This window comes from Littorina saxatilis, linkage group LG6, assembly GCF_037325665.1.
Source record: "Littorina saxatilis isolate snail1 linkage group LG6, US_GU_Lsax_2.0, whole genome shotgun sequence".
NCBI classification, from domain to species: Eukaryota; Metazoa; Mollusca; class Gastropoda; order Littorinimorpha; family Littorinidae; genus Littorina; species Littorina saxatilis.
Window position 1 is genome coordinate 24,554,574 of NC_090250.1, and position 25,653 is coordinate 24,580,226.

Below are 25,653 nucleotides of genomic sequence, written 5' to 3' on the forward strand. Positions count from 1 at the left end.
GTGTGTGTGTGTGTGTGCTAAGTGTAAACAATGATGTACACAATGCCAAATCAAATATAATTTACTTCGAAGTAAACTTAAGACTACTTAAGACATTAGTCTATCACACACAAGTCCAACTCATGACAGCCAGCAGCTGGGTGTTGATTGTTTCGTACTATGTGTCCAATGGGAGGGAAGTCTTGTCCAATGGGAGGGAAGTCTTGTCCAATGGGAGGGAAGTCTTGTCCAATGGGAGGGAAGTCTTGTCCAATGGGAGGGAAGTCTTGTCCAATAGTAGACCTGACAAATCCTAGATGACGAGCCGAAGAGCTTACACCGAAAGGAGTGTGCCTTTAAGGGGGGGGGGGGGGGGGGGGAAACAAGCATAGTAGTGGGTCAGGAGGATCATGCTGATTAAGCAGTAATTAAATCTGATTTATGAGTCGGTAGCCCTTGTAGGCTTGAGGCTGTAGCTTTGGTGTTTACGGTATCCACAAAATGCTGTGCTCGGTGAAATGAAATATACACACGTTTGAGAGAGAGAGAGAGAAACAGACAGACAGACAGACAGACAAAGGACATTGACGGGAGACGTACAGAAAGGTATGCCAGATAAAGCAATTAGTCAAGAAACGGAGATACAGACTGACGGACAGAAAGGTAGACAGACAGACTAACAGACCACCACAACAACCACCATCAGTACTATCACCACCATCACAAACGATTACAGCGGTCGTTGACCTAATCATGTTAAATTGTTTTCAAACCTAATTGTACGAAGTTCAACTAGAGTCGGTAAATGTTTTGTCCTGTAGGTACACGTCCTGCAAACAAAAGACATTCTCTGGTGGGGAGAGAATCGACGAACAATGTCCCCGTTTAAAAAGTGTGTTGATTGCTTGGCTTTTACTATACATATTGAGATTGTGTCCTGAAAATGAAGACAACTAATAGACCCTGTCGATTATGTTATGTTTTTCGACCTGTACAATGAGCTTGCTGCGTTCGATAGAACTGTTTCTACAGAAAACTCAGAAGCACGTAGCTCGCAAACGCGATTGTGATCATGCTTGCATGAACGCTCATGCATACAAGCGCATTCACACACACACACACACACAAAAGCAGGAACTCACGATCACATCGACAAACACAAACGCTCTCTGTCTCTCTGACTGTCTTTGTATGACTGTCTGTCAGTCTGTCCGTCTCTCTCTTTCTGTCTCCCTATCTCTCTCTCTGTCTAAGTCGCCCTCTCGCTCTCTCTGTCTCTCTCCCTCCTTCCCTCCCTCGCTCCCTCCCTGTCTCTCTCTCTGTCTCTGTCTCTCTCCGGCCTCTCTCTCTCTCTCTCTCCCTCTCTCTTTCCCTCTCTCGCTCTCTCTCTCTCTCTCTCTCCCCCTCTCTCTAACCCCCTCTTCTCTCTCTCTCTGTTTATTATCCCAGAGTCAGAGTCTCGTGCGCCTGACAGAGTGTAAGTGGCCATATAACGATAAATACACCCAGACTTGAGTGTGTCAGTGTGCGCTGATAACAGTTTGGGTGTTACTAATGCTGATGGGGTCTATGTCGACCAAAAGAGTTGGATTCCCTGTAGGTGGAGTTCCTGGAGGGGGATTCTCTGTATACAGGGAATACCACAGGATTTAGTTCCTGTAGCGTGTCGCTGATATCGCTGAAAGTCACGTGATGCTTGGAGACATCGGTAGAATTTGATGTTTTTCAATCTTAGAAATTCGAGTATGGTTTGCAAGTTTTATTGAAAAACTCCACCCTGTGGGATTCCCTGTATACAGGGAATCCCCCTCCAGGAACTCCACCTACAGGGAATCCCACTGTTTTGGTCGACATAGACCCCATCAGCGTTACTAATATTGAAGTTTGGTGCACACAGACTCTTGACCCTAATGCAGTGTGTGTGTGTGTGTGTGTGTGTGTGTGTGTGTGTGTGTGTGTGTGTGTGTGTGTGTGTGTGCACGCGCCTACACGTGCGTGCGCGCGTGCGTTTGACTGATGATGTCATAACCGAAAAAAAGTTGAGGTGGCACTGTGGTGACCTCATCTTTCAATTGAATTTATTGAAAACACACACACACACACACACACACACACACACATACACACACACACACACACACACACACACACACACACACACACACACACACACACACACACACACAAACACACACCTTATCTTGATTCTTAATCTAACGCAATACATTCAGTCAAACATCGACAAACTTTAAAACAACAACAACAAAACAACAACAAATGCACAGAATACAAACCAAAAAAAAGCACAAACCAGATATACGAATGAGCACAACTGTATCCATTAAAACGAATGATAAATTAAAACATATTTTGCAACCGACGAGCAAACACACAGGGACGCAAGTGAACTTGCAGGACGAGTTCAATAACTGTTTCGGGACACTGCTTTGTATCTGTCCTGGCGTGGCATTTTGTGTGTGTGTGGAAGGGTATAGGCTGGGGTTTGCGGGAATTTGATAAGCAGATGCGGGGGGGGGGGGGGGGGGGGGGGGCGGGGCGGGGCGGGGGGTAGCTGATAGGAAAGGTGGGTTGTAAAGAGAGGGAGGAATATGCATTATTTCAAAGCTGATCCGGTTTCCCCAGTCCTTGATGACTATAAAAACGATACCGTGTGCACGTGTGTATTGTATTTTTTTGAATTGCGACTTTGACATGACCACACCTGTCCTGTTTGTGCGTTGATTTCAGGTGGGTTTCTTTTTGAGTGTGCAGTTTGACATAGCACGAGTTTGACATAGCACGAGTTGGTGCATGCACGGTGTGCACGAATCACCTGAATTTATTATGACCGGACTGAGATGGATTACACTTTGGGGTGGGTGGGGGGGGGGGGGAGGGGGATTATGCACGATATCATAAAATTCTATTATTTTGTGTTTGGATGGGTGTGTGTGGTGGAGAGTGTACAAGAAAATGTCCATATCCGTATTACTCTACATACCGCCCCCCCCCTCCCCCCAAACCCCTAGCCTCTCAACCCCCTTACCCTCTTAATCCAGCCCTCGCTCTCAACCGCTTTTGATTTTATTTAATGTCAGTGTGTTCAAACATAAGACCTGAAACAGAGGTCCACAAGATGTTATCATTTGTATGTGTTCTTCTTCTTTACGCGGCCTGTATATGGCGGTGTATAGGAATCACTCTGTCAGTCTTTGTTTGTCACTCTTCCGATGAGACATGTTCAGGATCACCACGATAAGCTTATAATAATCTTGTTGATTCTTAAAAGGCTCATTACGTACTGTACCAATTAATTGTCGAATTAGCATTGTTTAAACCAAGAGAGATGTATACATACTGACCAGTGGTTGTTGTTGTTGCAGACGATGGTGGACGTGCTGAGCCCAGCGGTCAGTGAGATGGACTGCCGTCTGCGCAGCGAGCGTGACCCCTTCCTCCCCCAGACCTGTTCGCACGCGGCGGACACCTACGCCCTCTCCGTGAGTACAGTACGTAGACAGGTTTCCAAGCCCTGAGACTTTCACTGTGAGCTTGGGGTCTTTATCATGCGCATGCGTGCACACGGTGGTGTTCGCACACCGAACAGAGTCTGCACAAAGTCGGCTCTGAGAAAGCCTCTGTTCTGTTCATTCGACAAAGTGTCAATTCGATTGAGGCATTTATCGATCAAATATCTTTCCAAAAAGTGTCATATGTTCCCAGATAGCATCAAGCGTGAACCATCATTTCTTTCTGACCAATACTATTACAATGACCACAAAACAACCCCCTGAATCGCATGTAGTATCGCATATACTACTTCCCCTCTCCACCAACCCCATCCCGCCTGCATTCAAGCAGAATTGCGTATATTACTCCCCCCTCCCCGACACCTCCCCCCCCCCCCCCCCGCCCATGCATTCATGTAGAATCGCATATATATATATATATATATATATACTACTCGCCTCTCTCCACCACCCCCCCACCCCACCCCCCCCCCACCCCACCCCCCATGCATTCATGCATAATTGCATAATATACTCCCCCCCCTCTCCCCTCTTGCATTAAATGCAGAATCGCATATTATATACAACTCCACCCTCCCCACCCCTTGCTTACTGTTCGCGATACACAGAAACAGGGTCAAGTTTCTGCACAGAATCCTGGTTAGGCCCTAACTGCGTTGTTGGTTTCAATGATGAGCGAAGGGCACATAGCAGACCAGGTTAAAACAAAGCCCAGGTGAGGAAAATGACGCGCAGCTGAGTCATTGACTTAAAAACACGGGTGAATGTCACACAGCACTTAGATGTCGGGTTTCATGGGATGGGACAAAGTGTCTTTTTCTCCTTTTCTGCCTAGTGAAGAAATACAGAGGTACCTGTCATACCATGCCCCTCAAGGGTGAATATCACACAGCACTTAGATGTCAGCTTTCATGGGATGGGACAAAGAGCTCCCCTCCCCCGTTTTCTGCTAAAATTAGAAGTACAGTGGTACCTGTCAAGCCAGGCCCCTCTAGTATGAATGTCACACGGCGCTTAGATGTCAGTTTTCATGGGATGGGACAAAGAGGTGTCTTTTTCTCATTTTCTGCCTAGTGAAGAAATACAGAGGTACCTGTAATACCAGGCCCCTCAAGGGTGAATGTCACAAGGCCGACAAAGATGTAAGGATCCATGACTGAGATGGGTGGGACAGAGACTGTCTTTTCTCCTTGTCTGTTGAGATTAGAAATACATTGGTACCTGTCATACCAGGCCCCTCAAGTGTGAATGTCACAAGGCACAAACATGTAAGGATACATGAGATGGGTGGGACAAAGAGACCTGTGTCTTTTCACCTTTTCTGCCTGGATGAGAAATACAGTGGTGCCTGTCACGCTAGGCCTAAGTGTGTATGTCCCAAGGCACACACATGAAAGGATTCATGGGATGGCTGGGACAAAGAGTCGTCTTTCAATCCCTTTTCTGCTTAGATTAAAAAATACGGTGGTACCTGCCGTGCTAGGCCCCTCTAGTGTGATAGGACACCTCGCAGGGCCTAGGGAGATAGCTCAGTTGGTAGAGGCGCTGGCTTGAAACCAGTTGTCGCTATCAACGTGGGTTCGACCCCCACTGACATTCGGCGAGCGATTTTTTTTTCCCAGAGTCAACTTTGTGCAAACTCTCCCCGTTTTTTGAACACCCCTGTGTGCACGCATGCGCAATATACATATCCCAAGTTCACAGACAAGTCTCGGGGCTTGGAAACATGAATACACGCATGCAGGAAAGAAAAAAAAATGGGTAGCGCTGTGAGAAAGTGGCATCGAATGTCCATGAGGTAACTTCACAGGAAGATATGATATGAATATCAATACCAAAACCAAAAATAAGGGTCATCATTGCTTCCCTTTTAGTTTGTTATCTTGATCAAAACAAACCTGTCATGAACGGACACTTGCAATGTGGGGACATGTTTGGCTGGATTTTCTTTTAAGTTCAAGGGTTTTTGTTTTGTGTGTGTGTGTAGGGGGGGGGGGGGGGGGGGTCAGTTGCGCCCAAAGAATAAACAGCAGAGCTCCATCTGAACTCTTCAGAAGATTTTCTCTTATTTCCCCTCTGTTACTATCTTCTTCTTCTTTTTCTTTAGACACACATGCTTCTTTTTAGAATAAGAAACATTCCACGTGCACGTCAAATTATGAGACAAAGATACAGTGAACATAGATAGATAATAACCATGACCCTAAAAAATGACCATTTTATTGAGTGTTTATTTCTGTGTTTGATGACACTTTATACATTTCAAGGGTATTTTAATTTGTATGTAAGCTAAAAAGCGGTAGCTGCACTGTTTAATGCGCCTTTTATAACATGACAAGGACATCGAAGGAGTGTTTTTATTTGCTATTCATTATGCATGTGCCTTTTTTTAAACAGACATATCTTGCCTGTCTTTCTAAAATGTCCTTTGCATTAATTACCGTGTGTGTGTGTGTGACGTGTGTGTGTGTGTGTGTGTATAATTACAAGTCCTAAGCGTAAAAACGAAAGTACAGCACATGCATTTACTTTCCCCCGCGGTGTTGTGCGAACTTGCAACTGCAACAATTCATAATAAAAGCGGTGTTTTTACATTTAGTCAAGTTTTACTGTATTTGTGTGTGTGTGTGTGTGTGTGTGTGTGTGTGTGTGTGTGTGTGTGTGTAGAGCGATTTAGAGAAAACTACTAGACCGATCTTCATGAAATTTTACATGGGAGTTCCTGGGTATGATATCCCCAGACGTTTTTTTCATTTTTTTGATAAATGTCTTTGATGACGTCATATCTGGCTTTTCGTGAAAGTTGGTCAAGTAATCTTCGACGACGCCCGGACTTTGGTATTGCATTTCAGCTTGGAGGCTTACAAATTAATTAATGAGTTTGCTCATTAAAGTTGTCATTAAAATCGATTTTTCGCAAACAGATTTAAAATTGATTGCATCGTATTCTTCATGACATTCTGAATCTAAAAATATATACATATGTCATGTTTACTCTTAAAATGTGATCACAATTAACGAAAATAGATTAATTAGTCTTACGATTAAAATTTAAGAAATCGATCCAAAAATGATTTCATCTTATTCTTTATCGTTTCCTGATTCCAAAAACATATAGATTTGTATTTAAAACAAGCTCAGAAAGTTAACACGAATACAGAAAAGCGCGCTTTCCTGCTTAGCACAATACGCTACCGCGCTATTCTGGTGTGTGCATATCACTGTGTTTTGCACGTGGGAGGTGAGCGATTTCCATTCTCGCGGGGATTGACGAAGTAGGTGAAAAAAATACAGTGCGTTCAGTTTCATTCCGTGAGTTCGACAGCTTGACTAAATCAGAGATCTGCTACAGTATCTCTGACTAAATGTAGTAATTTCGCCTTACGCGACTTGTTTCTTCTTCTTATCCTTTCTTTTGAATGAGGTATCAGACCTTTACCTCGGTTTATTCATGAATACCATTTTATTTCGAAAAACATTTGATAAAAAATTGTATATAGAGGATAATTATATTCCAAACATTGTTTTTGCCCCTAAATGACCTCTTGTACGGGGTCAATCCATCGCGGGGTACCGGGTGCGAAAGCGAGCAGCCCAAGGTAGAGAATCGTGCCTTGATTTTAACTTGAAAAGCATTGGGCTAAACTGGGAGAAGGGAAACAACTCTGTCACACACTTTCCCACTGTTTGAAAGAGTTGTTTCCCTTTTACCGTGAACGCTCTTTCTATTATTCATTCTCTCTCTCTCTCTCTGTTGCACTTTCCATTTCAGTCTCTGTTTTGTCCTTTGCTTTCTCCTTGCCTGTGTTTCATATTCTTGCGCCCCGCTCCCCCTCACTTTCTATACGTCTCTCTCCCTCACGCCCCCCCCCCCCCTATCTCCAGCCGGTTACCCCTTAATTTTCTCCTTTTTGCTTCCCTTTAGCCTCTGTATTCATGTTTACATTCGGACCCCCCCCCCCCCCCCCCTTCTCTCTCTCTCTCTCTCTCTCTCTCTCTCTCTCTCTCTTTCTTTCTCTCTCTCTCTTGTTCGCTCACCTGCTCGCACGTTCAACTTAAAAAAAACAAAACACCCTCTGCCAACTCCTAGCATCACACTTGCATCTTGTGTTTCTCCCCAGGGCACCACGGGGCCTTCAGTGATAGTCCTTCCCCAGCCCAGAGACTTCGTCGAACTGCTCAGCGAGCGACTCCACGCTCTCGACTCAGACGAACTGGTGGAGGCTGAAGGGGAGGGGGACCGCTTCCAGTGCTTTAAATTCGACGAAGAACTCGGCTGCGTCGACGAGCCTTTCCACTCCGCCACGGACAGCGACAGCGACAGCAGCAGCGACGACTCCGGCGTGACCTACAACACAGTGCAAAGACTACAGCTGCCGAGAAAGGGAAGGAGGGTGCGATGGAAGGCGGATGGAGGTGAGTGCAGCTTTAAGGGTTAAAGGGGCATTTCTTCACATAAACAAATTCTACATTAAGTGGAATCCTGCTTTTTAGACATTCACAACTTGAATCTGAGAGAGAAAAAACAAGTCCTAAAGAATGGAGTCTTAAAATTTGAACAAGATAATGAAAATGATTTCACCAGAAACATGGAAAATATACACCAAAATCGTCCATGTTTCTCGGGTGGTTACCTTTACATTTTCTTCTCACATGCAGTTTCTTGTTCCATTTTGTACAAGTTGAGGTATATTTACAGAACTTGTGAACAGAAAACCTGAAAAAGTACGGTCTTGAAAAGAAGGAAGTCTTAAATTGCAGGGTCTTAAAAGCTGGGGGGTTCCACTGTACCACCATCAGTCTGTTCGGCCCTCTGCCTTGAGTAAGAGCACCATTTCGTTTGGACACATATCAAAAATCAATGGTGTGGCTGCATGGGATTAGTTTGCTGAATGCTGTATATGACACCCATGTCAGAAAAAAACGGTCATACACGTAAAAATTCCACTCGTACAAAAAACATGAGTGTACGTGGGAGTTTCAGCCCACGAACGCAGAAGAAGAAGAAGAAGACACCCATGTCAAAGTAACCAGAAGTTTCCATTCTGCGCGGCAGAAAGTGGCTAGGTGGTTTAATTTTGGTATGTCTTCAAGCTGGAATTAAGGAGGATGTTCTTCTTCTATGTGAAGCCTGGACACTGTGGTGGCTAGCATCATGGGTTGCGTGAGAAGGGAGTCACCTGTGAACAAAATTGTAATCATTTGAAAATAATATAATCATTCAGGTCATAATTAAACAATGAGGGCATGAACTCAAGTAAACCCTGATGATAGACGAATTCCGAAGATAACTCTGTCAGGTTTGTAAGAGTGAATGCCCTTGCCCTAGGACACTTTTTTTTTCTTCTTTATTTGGTGTTTAACGTCGTTTTCAACCATTCAAGGTTATATCGCGACGGGGAAAGGGGGGAGATGGGATAGAGCCACTTGTCAATTGTTTCTTGTTCACAAAAGCACTAATCAAAAATTTGCTCCAGGGGCTTGCAACGTGGTACAATATATGACCTTACTGGGAGAATGCAAGTTTCCAGTACAAAGGACTTAACATTTCTTACATACTGCTCGACTAAAATCTTTACAAACATTGACTATTTTCTATACAAAAAACACTTAACAAGGGTAAAAGGAGAAACAGAATCCGTTAGTCGCCTCTTACGACATGCTGGGGAGCATCGGGTACATTCTTCCCCCTAACCCGCGGGGGGTCCCTAGGACAGGCATTGGAGGGGCCAATCACTAGCGAGGAGTGTGTCTGAAACACCAGGATAAGAGCACGTGTACATTTATTTGTATGAGAAAAAGCAAGGGAATAAAACATACTCTTTCACAACCCACACAACCCCGAAGTTATTTCCAAACAAATACAAAATTACACAAATTATCGCGATGGTGGATGAGAACATTGTAATATCATACAGGTGCGTATGATACCAGGTATGGAGGTTTTAATGTGTGTGAATAGTGATGGTGGTTGTCACCTCAGTCGTGTGTTGACGGTATTTTTATGTGCTGTGTTGTGTTGTGTTATGTTGTCTGTGTTCAGTGAGTGACGTATGTATTGTGTTGTGCAATATTCTTATTGTACGTGGGAACTGTGTTATGTATTTTACTTCAACCTGGAGTTGGTGTCTTGGTGTGCAATGCAAAACACGCTCCCACATTCTGCGTCACCAAGATTTATGGCCAGTCCGCATAATCCAGTCTCAATGAAGAGAACTCAGTCTGAACGTAGTTACTTCCCTTCCACTGCTTGTTCTGTTTTAGAGAGAGAGAGAGAGAGAGAGAGAGAGAGAGAGAGTAATTGACATATTAAGCAAAAGCAGTGGCGACAACAACACACACACATACACACACACACACACACACACACACACACAATCACACACACACACACACACACTCACACACTCACTCACACTCACTCACTCACACTCCATCCCACCTTACCCCCTCCCCCGTCTCCACCTCTAACCCCTGCCAGTTTTCTCTGTTAACACAAAGGACTGAAAACCACCAAGTTCCGCATTAATGCCAGTTTACATTTTACAATCAGAATAACTTGATAAATGAACATGAGGGTGGGGTACGAGGCCGGGGTATGAGGGTGAGCGGATAAGAGTACCCTGACACACGATTTGAGGTCAAAATCCCCCCAAAAGGTCAACCGTGGGTTTTACGGGCATTCCGTTCATTTTCATAAATTGTTGTCTTCAGCCTTTGTACTGTCTGAGCCAGGGCATTGCCGCTTCCATGTTTTTGAGTGATGCGTTTGCCCTATTGTTCTTGCAAAATGAGGCGACACCGTGACGTGCTCCAGATGTCAATGACCCCGTTCCTGTGTGGACGTGTGTGTGTGTGTGTGTGTGCGTGTGTGTGTTAGTATGTGTGTGTGTGTGTGTGTGTGTGTGTGTGTCGGTGTGCGTGTCACAGTGTGTGTGTGTGTGTGAGTGCCACGGTGTGTGTGTGTCAGTGAGTGTGTGTGTGTGTGCGTGTGTGTGTGCGTGCGTGCGTGCGTGCGTATGTGTGTGTGTGAGTATGTGTGTATGTGTGTGTGTGTATGTGTGTGTGTGTGTGAGTATGTGTGTGTGTGTATGTGTGTGTGTATGTGTGTGTGTATGTGTGTGTGTGTATGTGTGTGTGTGTGTGTGTATGTGTGTGACGGACAGAAACACTGGGGGCAGAAGGGAGTGTGTAGTAAGGGAGTGTGTAGTGAGGGAGAGAGCCCCGTCCATTGTATTTGTCACACCCATCACATTTTATTCAAGCTTCATTCTTGAGATTTAAAAACGCAGCTCCCCCTCCGTGCAATCCCTCAAACGTAAACAAATTCACACAGACACATGCATACCAATACACACAGGCTAATGAACAACTTACTTATTAATGTTTAAACTCAGTCCAAGCTGAAATGAGCCACATTTTACTTGACTAACATTTCAATCAATGTGGTTGATAAATGGTTTCGCTCCAGTACGGCCTCAACTGTTGTCAAAAGACGGATATGACGTCATCAAAGACATTCATAACAAAAAGTTAAAAAAAACATCATCTGGGGATATTATTTGGAAGAACTCACATGCTAAGTTTCATAAAGGTCCGTTTTGTGGTTTTCTGGGATCGCTGTGCACGCCGCACAAACAAGCACACACACAGCACCACCACTGCCAAGTCCAGTCAAGTTTTTATTGTTCATTACCCAGGGGCATTATAAACAATATTCGCAAATTCAAAAATGCACAAAGTACCAAACAAAAAGAAAAATAGAAGATAAGAAAAGAAAAAAATGAAAAAAATATTTGGAAAACAAAAGTACACAAACAATGAACACAAAATATTATAGTACAAAAAATGCAAACACACACACACACATTGATTCCTGGCCAAAACTGAAAAGCCTACACCCCCCCCCGCCTTTCCCCCTTTCCTCCGTCACAATAACATTTAATTCACGCATGACGGAAAGGAAAAGGAACAGAGAGATTTGACGTAGGCTTCCATGCCGACCTCACGATTGAAGTTGTGGCGGGTCGTTGAACCGTGAATTCATTACCCCCTTGGTCTTGTCAAGGTTTTGTGAAACAAACAAATGGGAGGGGGAGATTGTTTGCGTCTTTCACAGGACAAAGGGTCTTCAAAGTGGGACACCCATCACTACAACATTACTTGTCGTCAACGGGGCTGAGAAACGACAAGTTGTTGCTGTGACAGAAGTGAGACCGTATCTGTCATATAAAAATCCCTCAAACCCCCTCACCCCCCACCCCCCCCCCCCTTCCACAAAAGCAAAACAAAACACTAAGAAATAAGGCAAGTTGTTCCTTTAGGCCAACAAAAAAAAGTTGTATGTTTCTGGTCACCCGACCCTACCTAGTTTTTTCCCGCCGACCCTAGACTTTTTTTTTATTGCATTTGTAAAAAAAAAAAAAGCGTCAAACGACACAAGGGGGATAACCCCGCATCCCTTTTGTCTCATTTGTTTTGTAATGTGTTGTCTTTACACCCCCGGTATAGGGGTGTGTATAGGTTTCGGTCGATGTGTTTGTTTGTTTGTTTGTTTGTGTGTTTGTGTTCGCATATGATCTCAAGAATGAACGGACCGATCGTCACCAAACTTGGTGAACAGGTTCTATACATTCCTGAGACGGTCCTTACAAAAATTGGGACCAGTCAAACACACGGTTAGGGAGTTATTGGTGGATTAAAATTATACAAGGACTTATAGAGGGACATCTTAATGGTCAAAGGGAAATAACCATTCTCACTCAGTCACTGCCACCAACTGAGAAGGTTATTTCCCTTTGACGGGGGTGTTTTTCCTACCTCGGAGGAATTTCTTGTTCTCTTTGTATAGTAAGTCCAGTCTCTTTGCGTCACTGTATAGTTATTTTCTACCCTGACAAAAAAACAAAAACAAAAAAAACAAAAAATCCCTACCTACCTACCCTATTTTTTGTAGCCATGTTACCAGAAACATACAGCTTTTTTTTTGGGCCTTAGTGAAAATGAATATGTATCTGTCACCTGTTATCCTTTCTGTATGTTTACCCCTCCCCCCCCCCCCCCCCCCACACACACACAAAATATTCCACCCCCTGCTCCTTGCCGTAGCTTTATCTAGATAGGGGTCGCCTTTGTAGTATCATCTTCCTCATTTAAAAATTTTTTTTTTTTATAAACTTATTCACTCTGCTGTAGACTTTATACTGAGTTTGTTATTCCTTGTACCGCGAACAGGTGGTTGAATTTGGATTTTGTGTTTCATGTTTTGTTTAAAGTTGATTCATTGATATTCAAATTGAATTGTTTGATAGAATAGTTGCACCGATTATGTTATATGGCTGTGAGGTATGGGGAAATAAACGACACAGACGATAATGTTTCCGATATAGATAATGCTGAGTTTTTTGTCGACGATATGGTCGTGACTTCCGAAGAAGTGAAAAGTGTAATAGAAAGTCTTGATACATCTAAAGCTGTCGGGCCTGATAAAATTCATAATAAGATTCTTATTGCAAGTTTACCTATAATAGCAGAACCTCTATCTATTTTATTTACAAGATCATTAAATGAGGGTGTATTTCCAAGCATATGGAAAACAGCACACATAACACCGATATTTAAAAAGGGGGATAAAGGAGACTGTTCAAATTATCGTCCCATCTCACTCTTAAGCTGCGTAGGTAAAGTTCTTGAAAAATGTGTTCAGAAACATGTGTTTGATTATTTTGTATCGAATAACATAATCACACCTTCCCAGTCTGGTTTTATTCCCGGTGACTCCACTGTGTACCAGTTAACATGCCTATATAACGACTTTTGCAAGTCACTCGACGACAGCATTACTGTCCAGGCAATCTTTTTCGACATTTCCAAAGCATTTGACAGAGTCTGGCACAAAGGTCTTCTGAGAAAGTTATTTGCACTAGGGATTATGTGCAGACCCAGAGACGGAAGCTATGTGCCACCCCCGTGTCATCACAATGGCACGTAAAAGACCTTGGTCATTCTGCCATAAGTGCAGGTGGCTGAATACACCTAAACACGCAGACACCTGGGTAGCGCGACTCCGTTGTTGCTAGCTTTCCACTGGGAGGAAGCGACCCGAATTTCCCAACTTTAAATGCTCTTGGTCTTAGTGGTTTTTGGCATGACCAGTTTAATTTACGATGTTCCGAAAAATGGTTTAAATTGAAAACGTTGCAATGCCTAAAAGAGCAATATATACAATCGTGGTTTTCAGAATTAAATGAAAAAGAAACTTGTTTGAATTATAGATTGTTTAAAGATACATTTATATTTGAAAATTATTTGAACATTTTACCCAATAACCTAGCACTGTCTTTTTTACGTTTTAGAACATTAAATCATACATTGCCAATACAGAAAGGCCGAATGTTAAATATACCACATAACGAAAGAATATGACTTTGCCAGTCTGGAGAACGCGGAGATGAATTTCATTATATATTTCAGTGTCATTTTTTTGAAAATTTGAGGAAAAGGTTGTTACCATTGTATTTTCGTAGAAATTCAAATGCAGTCAAATTTAAACATTTATTTGAATTAACAAAGAAAAGAAAGTTATTGCATTTAATATATTTTATTAAGAGTATTTTGAAAGAGTTTTGATTATTTGATCACGTTTTTTTTATTAAAACAAAAACGAACACAGAAACACATTCCTGTAAAAAAAAATAATGTATGATTACAATTATTTAGTTATGAATTAAGCTTGATTTATTTTCGGTTAATTAGAAGTGTTGTGTCTCATTATTACATATATCTTTTTTTGTCGTGTTTATTTTATCTTATTCATGTAACCCTAGGTTTTAAAAAAAATAAATATTGACTTGACTTGATCAACCGTAACTGGCCGGTGATGCATTTTCTACAACGGCAAAGGTCGACTGTGCAATATGCTTTCACGTCAGAGTGTGTAGGCTATTTAGAAACTGGAGGACGAAGAACCCATAACTTTCTTCATTAGGGTTAGTAGCATGCAGTGTGTGTGTGGGGGGCGGGGGGGCGGGGGAGGGGGGAGAGAGAGAGACAGAGAGAGAGGGAGAGACAGAGACAGAGGGATTAACGTTGTTTTAAGACTGAAACCTGGAGATAATAAGTAAGTACTTCTATTTAAAAATAAAAAGATGGATGCATGCATTTATCGTCTTTGAAGTCAAAACTTCAGAACAAAAGCCAGAATGTTTCATCTTGGGGAATGTTTTGCAAGAATTCAGCGATGCTCGTGGTATAGGATCAAGGGCATGGACATGTACTTGCAAGTGTACCTGGTAGAACACAACTAAAGCAAAAGTCACCGTTTTATTGAGAATAAAAAAATAAAAAAACCTTCACCAAATAAATTAAAGATTGCAAGTCTAATTAGCACGAATCAATATTTAATTATCATCTATGAGCCTTCATATTTTAGAAGAAAGAAAATTCAAATGTATGTAACTGTTTGTTCTTCGAGTTAAGCATTAGCACGTGCATTATAGCATGTACATTCTCCGCTTCTCAAGGAGATTTGGAAGCCTTTTCCTCTCTGTGTGGGCAAGTGGAAATGTCTTCCGCGGTGGGCCCGGTCCTTTTCCGACCGTTCTGGTTTGGCCGATTCTTATTTGACTGTCAAAGTCCGGTTCGGGTTCGCTCAGTAAAGATAACAAATCTGCGATTTTGATTCTAAACTTGTCGCACGTATACAGAACTACAGTCGGCCCGGTACTTTGCGAAATTTTCAGAAAGGGAATTTCCGCCTGTTATTGTGCTATATAAAACCGTTGATTTCCTGTTATGCTCGTAAGTCATAGTCGAATTTTGAAGAAAGGAAATTTGAAGCTGGTTCTGTTTTTTTTCTTTTTTTTTCTCTTTTTGAGAATTACTTACATGTAGACTCTGTGTGTGTGTGTGTGTCGCTGTCGGTGTGCGAGTGTGTGATGGTGGTCACCACAGTCCCTCTCTATTAATGTTTCCCACCACAGAGCGGAACAACCGGAAAAAAAACTATTAACAGAATCAGGTGCCTGTGGCTGAAGGCTAAAGTAAATCAACCTGTGTTGAGATTGACTTACCTGTTGGAGAGATAAGCTTACCTGTGACTACAGAGTACTGTATTAGGCCTACCTACAGTATTTCATATGGTGGCCCGGCCCCTGCCGATCGTGTTCCATATCTGTGGGAAAGAACTCAGGTGTTGCTTCCGGTGGAAACCACCACACGGTACCCTTTTCCATAGAGGGTAACCCCTCTTTGCCCTTTTCCGCTACGCGTTTACGGTTGTGTGTCACAGCAAACGTGTCACCGAGAGTCTCGACGCACGAGGCGTATTCTTACGCAGGCCGCAACTGACATGTAAACGACCTGGTGTATTAAATCTCTTCTTCCTGTTTTCTGTAATTAAATATTGTACCTTAACTCATTGTCTCCCAGGTACGGAAATATCCGTACCCACTCATATGGCTCTATCTTACCAGGTACGGATATATCCGCTCAGACTGTTAGTTTCAGTCGCTTCCTGTAACGTCCATCTAACGCCTGCATCCCAGCCTGTTGATACACAGTTACTACAATTCTGAGTGACCTGCTGCAGCACAGCTGGTCTCGGCAAAAAAACTGGGGTAGAAAGTGTTAACGCTGGTTCTGGTGTTACCTCCATATATTGCCCCCTCCACTACCACCACCACCACCAACAGCAATAAATTAAATACTACATGATATACTTGCATGGATGAAGCCGCTTGATTGAACAACTATGATAGGTAATATTCATCAGTGTTGCCTGATAATTATCACCAAAATATAAGCATATAAATAAATGATAAAATGTGTTATTTGAAGCACACACTAAACCAACAACTTTTATGCTGCCGAAGTTGACCAAAATATAAATAAATAAATTAATTAATAAATAGACCCCCCCCCCCCCCCCCCCCCCCACAAAAAACTTGAAGAAAAAAGAAAGGTTAAGCTTATCATTTGAGGCTCAACTCGGTGAAAGGAAAATTCGACTCGCGGTGCAACTACAAATACCACTGACCGACACAGAGTTAAGAGCAAGCTGCAATCAAAAACGAAAGATTAAGAAACATCCCACCAACAAAAAAAAAGAAAAAAGGGAAAAAAAGAAAAAAAAGAGAGAAGAACATAACTAATTGTCGTTCAAGAGACTCAAGGATTATTGGAAATTCATTTGAAGGTGAGGAGAGGAAACAAGTTTTTCCCACTCCACTGACAAGTCGTGCTTTTAGTCAGGGAGTAAACAATCCTAAAACCACCGGCTCGACAGCCCGCAGTTGCGGTCACTGACGGTTACTAGGCACATAGACTGAGTCACCTATATATAGAGAGAGCATCCCAGCCAGCTCGACTTGTTTTGCACGGCAATGGTAAAGTAGTGCAAGTTTAGGCCAACAGTTATGACCTCATCAGGCGAGGCTTCAGCGACAGGTCAGTGATGACCGGAGGGCAGTCAGTAATATAATGGTGGCAGGGTGAAGGTGACGGGGGTCAGTAACTCGGTGTTGTCATCAGTCTCGGTCGAGTGAATCTATAGCTAGTTTGCAGCACGTGGCACTGAATACAGTCAAGTCAAGTCAAGTCAAGTCAAGTATTTTATTGTTTTGGGCCCAGAGGGCTTTGAAACAAAGATATAACTTTAACAAAAAAAAGGTAACAAATCAGACAGTTAATATATGTATATAAATTGAGCGGACAAATACAACATTACTATACGACCAAATTAAATTGGCAATATACACTTCCATACATGCAAACAAAAAGAAAAATAGGTTTAACAAAATCAGGTAAGAAATCAGGCAGATAATATGTATACATTAAGCGGACAACGATAATATACAGCTGAAGTAAATTGGCAATACCATTATGCCATGCATCTTTTGTAAAAACACAAAACAAAAGCATGTATTACATATATACATACCAATAAAGAAACTAGATATAACGCTAACATACTAAAATCATAACATGGGCTACAAATCTTGCTAGCTTCATTAGTTTTATCTTAGATTTACAATTCATTAGCTGTTCATATTTTAAACAATTTGGGTGAGATCGGTAATAAGGACTAATTAATGTTCTTCTTTCAGACACTATACTTTCGTCGGTACAACTGAACAAATAGTGAAACTCATCACCTAATTCATTTTTATCGCACATGTCACACAATCTTTCATTTCTAGGAACATTAAAAAATCTGTGCTGATGTATTGGCAACTTATGATTGCTTGTTCTAAATTTTGCTAGTTTAACTTGGAGTTTCCTAGGCAACCAAAGCAAATACCTTTCCAGACAAAAATCCTTTTTATATATTCTGTAATTAAAACACAAGCTGTTGGCATTCACGTCAGTGTTCCATTCCTGCAGGAATTGATCTCTTAGCCTTTGTTTTACAACGTTTTTAAAACCTGAGACGGCAAGACTCTGAGTTGTCCATAAATATGATAGACCCAACTTATTTAACATAGTACTGACATGCGACAGCCAGGGCAATTTAACGTTTTGTACATGGTACAACTTCAAATGTAGTTTTAACATTAAACAAGACATCTTATTCGCACCATCGTTCATTTCTTTCATCAGTTTATACCAATAAACCAGTAACTGACATTGTACCTCAATTCTAATTGGATAACGACCAAGCTCTCCGTAAACCATACAAGTGGGTGTAGTTTTATATACATCAAGAAGCATTTTTAAAAATCGCAATTGAAACCTTGACAATATGTCTAATGAGTCATATCCCCACACCTCACAACCATACAACAAAATTGGATGTACACACTTCTCAAAAAGATCCAATTGCACATCAATTGGTAAATTTAGTTTTCTACATTTTCGAATTAACGAGAACATTGCACGGTTACCAATCAAACATTGACGTTTCATGGCATTATGTCGTTGAATGAAGAGAATACATGCGTAACAGATGTTTTGTCTGTCCTACCAAACTGAAAATCCACTTAGGAGTTATATATTCGCGCAGAGAGAGAGAGAGAAAGAAAGAAAGAAGAGAACACAGAGCTCTTCCAGTCGTTACTGCCATCAGTTCAGGTAGACAAAAGGCACAAACTGACGCACTATCATTCTCCGGAGAGAAAGCAAGAAAACAACACGTTAATAAATAATCGGTTGTGAAAGTTACAGCCCGTTGGATTTTGGAGAAAAGCCACCGCCAGTCAGTGCATGCCACACAATGATACAACTGAACCCCCAACGCCCCACGTGTTTAGAACTCGCCTTCCACGCGACCAAACTTGTGTTTGCCTATCCACTGCTACGCGTATGTGTCCTCGTCCGCTGTTTTGAAGTGGGAAATAAAGGTACTTCAGGTGTAAGAGGGGTTGAGAGTAATTTACGAGCACCCAACTGTCCTTCTAATCACGTTTCATACCCTTACCTGATCTCGACCAGGTGTGAAAGTCAGTTTAGAGTGGGACTATGTTATCTATCCGTCCCAGCGCTGATTTCCGGTTAGGTCGCAGCTGGCACGCGGACGGATCTGTTTACTAAGGTAGCAAAATGGCTGCGAAGGAGCCGACCTCGAGTAAAAAGAACAGACTCGATCTTCTGATCCAAGCAGGTAAATGATTAATTACTTCAATGGCAAATTGTATCGTGTGTTGTGTTCTGTTCGCATGTAGCCCCAGGTCGACTCTTTTTGTTTTGGTTGTGAAATGGTACTTGCCGTAACTTCATCGAAGTGTCCCGTTTGGAAAACCAGGAAGTGGCATTTGCCTGTCTCGCTTCCTGCTTTTCTGTTGGGAGAAGAACTGAGTCTCAAGGTTCTTTAGGACGAAAGATGTAGTGGCTCTCGAATCTTGAGTGTTTTCTTCCGCTTCGAGGCTCGTTAGCGAGAACTGTGGTTGTTGACGAAGCTAATTTGTCGTGAAGGGCTCTGGGGTTTGTTCTTGACCTGAGAGTGAGACTTGCCTGGGTCGACCCACTTTGACACGTGCCATTCCATTCTTTCATCGACACCATGTTGCAACGTTCGCTCTGTATTTAGGGGGAAAATCACAAGCGGGGAAGGATACTAAGTCACAAAGAAATCAAGCCCCAGTCCGATATTGATTTACTTTCATTTCTGTCGTTGAGAAAACATGTTGTCATACCAACCGCAATGATCAACATTCACTTTCATGATGAAATCATGAATGAAAATTCTGTGTGTATTGGTTTTTATTTATAAACTGATGAATTAGACAATGATTGCTTGACAAAAACCTGATGTTTCTCATTTATCTGCATAAATGGCTTGTTTTTTTGCTTTTGCTTTTGATTTATTGTACTTGACACAAGAATAAGTTGATTCAAAGACATATCTTCACAATAGCAAAACATTAAGGACACAGTGATCTGCAGGATACGAGTGTGTGACGGCAGAAGTGGTAGTGGTAGTTGTGGGGGAGGGGTGGTGGTATATTTCACTTTTTGTGCGTGTATGTATTATGTTTACTGCAAGTGCAACCCTCAATCCCTCACTCCACATTGTGAATCATCATTGTTTAATGTTTTCTTTCGCGTAACTGCATTTACATGTATCATTGTTTGTGTCATGGTATAGTTAATTATTACTAATTGCAACACACACATGAGCATACATAAATGTGTCAAGATGCACAACTGCATACATGTTGATAATATAAATTCTGTGCATATTCTAGCACTAGCAGACTCTGATTGTGACCATGAGTATGTATAAAAAATTAAGTGATAAGACAAAAATCATCTGTGTGTATTACTATTACATTCTGGTGTTTCATTTGGCAGTTGAAATCTGGAAACACTGGAAATCAACATGATTAAAATGTACCAGCAAATGTTTTGTTTGCCTTTAATTTTAGAAAGATAATTAAGAGGCTGGGAAAATAGTAATTTGTAAATTGTATGTCACATGACTTGGTTAAGTTTGACTGGTGGCCTTGGCTTTATTTGGCAGGTTTATGTTGGAACTATGTTGCGTGCTTATCGACTCATAGCTTTAGCTGTATGTAGTTACCCCCCGCGGGTTAGGGGGAGTCCCATATTGGCTGGGATGAGAAAGAATTTACCCGATGCTCCCCAGCATGTCGTAAGAGGCGACTGACGGATTCTGTTTCTCCTTTTACCCTTGTTAAGTGTTTCTTGTATAGAATATAGTCAATTTTTGTAAAGATTTTAGTCAAGCAGTATGTAAGAAATGTTGAGTCCTTTGTACTGGAAACTTGCATTCTCCCAGTAAGGTAATATATTGTACTACGTTGCAAGCCCCTGGAGAAAATTTTTGATTAGTGCTTTTGTGAACAAGAAACAATTGACAGGTGGCTCTATCCCATCTCCCCCCTTCCTGGGGACTGGGTGGCCGAGTGGTAACGCACTTGCGCTCGGAAGCGAGAGGTTGCGAGTTCGACCCTGGGTCAGGGCGTTAGCAATTTTCTCCCCCCTTTCCTAACCTAGGTGGTGGGTTCAAGTGCTAGTCTTTCGGATGAGACGAAAAACCGAGGTCCCTTCGTGTACACTACATTGGGGTCTGCACGTTAAAGGTCCCACGATTGACAAAAGGGTCTTTCCTGGCAAAATTGTATAGGCATAGATAAAAATGTCCACCAAAATACCCGTGTGACTTGGAATAATAGGCCGTGAAAAGTAGGATATGCGCCGAAATGGCTGCGATCTGCTGGCCGATGTGAATGCGTGATGTATTGTGTAAAAAAATTCCATCTCACACGGCATAAATAAATTGCATATAAAAAATTTAAAATTTTTTAAAAAAAACCTGCGCTTAGAACTGTACCCACGGAATACGCGCGATATAAGCCTCATATTGATTGATTGATTGATTCCCCCGTCGCGATATAACCTTCGTGGTTGAAAACGACGTTAAACACCAAATAAAGAAAGAAAGAAAGCTGTATGTAGTTTCCTGTCAGATTCGTGTGACGTATTTGATCGGATTTGGTTAGGAATACTCGATGCTGTCTATAGAACTAGAATCGTAAAAGGCATAGCTGTTCTCAAACCTCGGTCCTTGGTCACTGGCGCACACAATGTTTGATCTGAAACATTGCTCTGACTGCTGGCTGGTCAACCATCCGATCATTTTGTCAAGTGGTAGGGTTTCTGACAATCGATTTTTCTTCCAAACAGATGTAACCTGTACACAGTTTCAAGCCAGGGGAAACTGATTATTGTCCTTTGACCGAGTCTTGAAACTACCTCAGATACCTTAGAAGGTTATAGAGTGTATTTCTCGTATCATGGTTTTGTTTTATCCGGCCTGGTCTTATTCCTAATAATAGAGTGTTGTTCTCAGGCCACAATCTTCGGTCATTTATGCATGCTTTTTTTCTGGCGCATTGTTCTGACCCCAGGTGGGTCGAACTGAAGATCCGATAGTTTTGTCGCGCCGGGATATATATATCTTTCGACTCAACAACTGTTTGCGGCCAGGATATTTTGACTGATGTGTTTCTCATTGTACCATTTTGCTGTTGGTAGGGAATCTGTAAGGGTATTTGTTTTGACACTGATACTGACAGCTCTCAGATCCTAGGACAGCTTTTTGCAATCAGCATGTGTCATGTGTCATCAACTTGACAGCTAGTGATTTTTCCTTACCCAATGAATTATTCAGTAGTGGTTAACTTTCGCTTTGATATGTGTTGACATTATTATGAATAGATAACACTGACAATAATACAGTACTGTACATTTGTTGATACCAGTGTATACAACTCAGTACTTTAGGACATTGACATGGGATTTAAAAATGGACTATTCAAGTTGATTTTTTTTAGTTTGCTTACTTACCTGAGAAGGTTTTGGTTTTACATGTAATCTTGCTCTGAATATTACAACTGCTAATTGTACATTATTAACTTATTCATGTTGCTGATTTATTTGAGAGTGTGGTAAAAATTATAGTAACAACTAACATGTATGTAATTAGTATTGATAAGATTTATTAATTTTTGTTTGCGCTGTCCACAGTACCATAATTCAATACACAGAGCCTGCTTATACAGGGTGGTCCAAAAAAATGTAGACAGTTTTGCGTGCCTGTCATTTCTGCTACAGGGCTCCCACCTATTCTTTTTCACTGTACCTGGAATGTCTCACACAAGCATGAAAGTTTAGTAAGGCACAGTTTTTTCTTCTTTGCAACATCATTTCTGGGCGTAGTTCAATAGTTCATCACATTCTCAATCCAAGCACCTCGTCCCCAGATCTTTCTCCTCCAGATTTCTTCCTCTGGGGGTACTTGAAGGAAAGGGTTTACCACAACAATCCACAGACAATACAAGCGCTAAAGGAGAACATTCTTCGTGAAATCACACCTTGGACAGAGTTATCAACAACTTCAATGTCCGAGTCGCAGCGGTAATGTGATGAACTATTGAACTACGCCCAGAAATGATATTGCAAAGAAGAAAAGACTGTGCCTTACAGTTACTAAACTTTCATGCTTGTGTGAGACATTCCAGGTGAAAAAGAATAGGTGGGAGCCCTGTAGCAGAAATGACAGGCACGCAAAACTGTCTACATTTTTTTGGACCACCCTGTATAGATATGTACTATGGAAATCCCCTTTTAAGACATCCAATTCCAAACATCTTTAAAGAAAACATTTTTCATGAAAACAAGCACTGAACTAGATGATATGTGGGTCGCTTTTCTGCTTTTCAAGTTATTCAGGGTGCAGAACTCATATGAAAACAGTTGGTTTGTCATACTTTGTTTCAATCTGCTTATACTGCTCATGTACACCACACTTATTAGATACTGTACTGTGAAATGTCATGTGTGTATTCTCTCTGCCAGGGACCTATTTTTTGCAATAACCCTGCATCCCCCATTACTAGTACTAGTACCAAGCTACCTGCTAAATCTCACAGCTAAATCAGCCACTAAGATCTTAATCCAGACAGACAGACAGATTTACACCTGTCAATTAGCAGGGAAGGGAAGGAATTGAATAGAAATAAATGTTCAGAGAATTCATGTAATACCTTGTACAGTGAATCTGAAAAAGCAAGGTCCTTTTTTTTGGGGGGGGGGGGATTTGGGCGGCTTAAAAGGGGAAATCTACTGTATATGATGAAGTTGTTTTACTTTTTATTCTGTGGATGCTCCTGATCTTATTTTGGTTACATTTACATTTTGCATTGTGTGGCTGGTGTGGGTCACATGCCACGTACATATGTACTGTAGTAAGGAAGTGGGGGGGGGGGGTGAGAGTTATTTTAAAACATCTAGTGAACACAATGAAAATGTCATGTGCTTTGTCAGGGAATATGGTTTACTAGATGACTACCCGCTTCGCCGGGTACCGGCGAAGTAGAGCCGAACACCAGGAAAGGAGATATAAACGCGCAAAACACTGGAGACCTTCTAAAAATAGTAACGTGCAGTGACCTTCTAAAAATAGTAACGTAGTAACTGGAATATGGATTGACGCCACACGGAGGAAGGGAGATAATCGCGGCTGAAAACACTGGAGAAGATAAGGAAGAGTTACTGGTAGTGGATCCCGACAAAAAAAACCAAAAAAACCACCAAAAAATCGGTTCAGCGCGCACAGCGCTGCGCGCTGAGAGCACGTGTTGAAATATCTCATCGATGAGGTTGTGTCAGGGTGTAGCTGAATACGGTGTCCAAATTTGAAAAAGATCCACCGAAAACTTTGGCCGTGCATCGCGAACAGACAGACAGACAGAGAGACAGACAGACAGACAGACACTAGTCGTATATGACTAAGTGCCAAAAGGTGCGCACGAAAAGCGGACAAAGGGGCTAAAAAATAAAAGTTGACAAACACGACTGATATTGTGATTTTTGTTAAGACAACAGATGCTGGAACCCAATTACGAAAAGAAAAGATAAATTTACCCAAATGATTTTACAAATAACGATAATTTTGTTCGTTATATCATTCAAAACGGCACTGAGTCATAGCATTAAGGTTATCTCGCACGTTTTTAAAGCTAGGGCTTTGAAACTTGGCACACAACCAAAGTATAATGACCTCCAGGTATGGTGCACATCACACTAAACAACATTGAATTTCAAGGTCACAGCGAGGTTAAATTTCCTTTGCAAACTGGAAAATTGTCGTTGTCACGTCTTACATGTTTTAATACTAGATCAGTTAGACTTTACATACTTCACATACTTTCAGCATTTTTATAAAACCTCATTAAAAGTGACCTGCTTGTTAATCTTTGTCAAAGTTCAAGGTCACAGCGGGGTCACATCTGGTCCAAATGTGGAATATTTTCAATTTATTCAGCGCGTTTATAGCACGAGCTTTGAAAATACACACAGTTCTAGTGTATAATGTTCACACACGATTAAAGTCTGGTTGAAAAAGTCAAGGTCACAGCAGGGTCGCGTTGAGGTCAAACATATACATTTTTCAATGAGGTTTTCTCATATGTTTTTGAAGCTAGGGCCTTGAAACTTGGCACACTACGCAAGTTAAATTAAACCTCATCAAATTCCAAGGTCACAGTAAGGTTAAAGATCCTTTAAGGATATTTTCTAAAAAAGGTGACCGCCTGGTTAATGTTTGTCAAATTTCAAGGTCACAGCAGTGCCATCTGGCTTAAACTTTGAAAAATTGTCAATTTCTTCAACTAGTTTTATAGTGTTTGAAGTCATTCACACATGATGAAAGTCTGGTTGATAAAATCAAACGTCAAGGTCGCAGCGGGGTCGCATTGAAGTCAGACACATACAATTGTCATTTTCACGAACGCCTTTTAAGCAACACCTTTGAAACTTCACACATTCCAAAGTTTTGATGTTGTTTGGTTATAATCAAAGTGTGGTCAATTTCCATGATTGAGAGCATTCAGAGGGGTCAAGTTGAGGTCACACAAAAGAGATTAAATTGTCGACACAACAGATGAGACTGGCTACCACTGTTTATTTTAATACACTTTTATGCAAATTTTAAATTGTGTTCAACCATATACACCAAACTCACCCAAACTCCTGAAACATCCAAGAAAAGGAAAAATGTGTCCAAGCAAGGAAAAACGCCATTTCTTCAAAGGCTGGAATAACTACAGAGGCAGCCGCGTCATTACACACAATGCAATTACGTCATACATCATACATTTCTATGAGTCATGTTGAATGGAAT

General features: G+C 41.6%; 2 protein-coding genes across 5 annotated transcripts in view; both read left to right on the forward strand.

The window, feature by feature from the left end:
- LOC138968809 (protein Fe65 homolog) overlaps window positions 1-25,653 on the forward strand; it is a 270,704-nt gene that overhangs the window by 33,889 nt on the left and 211,162 nt on the right. The window lies entirely within an intron of this gene.
- LOC138968815 (uncharacterized) lies at window positions 3,206-9,033 on the forward strand. 2 transcript variants are annotated; one of them, XM_070341464.1, is made up of 2 exons: window positions 3,206-3,488; window positions 7,631-9,033. In XM_070341464.1, the coding sequence occupies exons 1-2, from the start codon at window positions 3,366-3,368 to the stop codon at window positions 7,946-7,948; spliced, it is 441 nt and encodes a 146-aa protein (XP_070197565.1). In that variant the 5' UTR covers window positions 3,206-3,365; the 3' UTR covers window positions 7,949-9,033. The 2 variants fall into 2 exon arrangements, with proteins under 2 accessions (XP_070197565.1, XP_070197566.1); XM_070341465.1 differs by having other exon boundaries at window positions 3,341-3,479.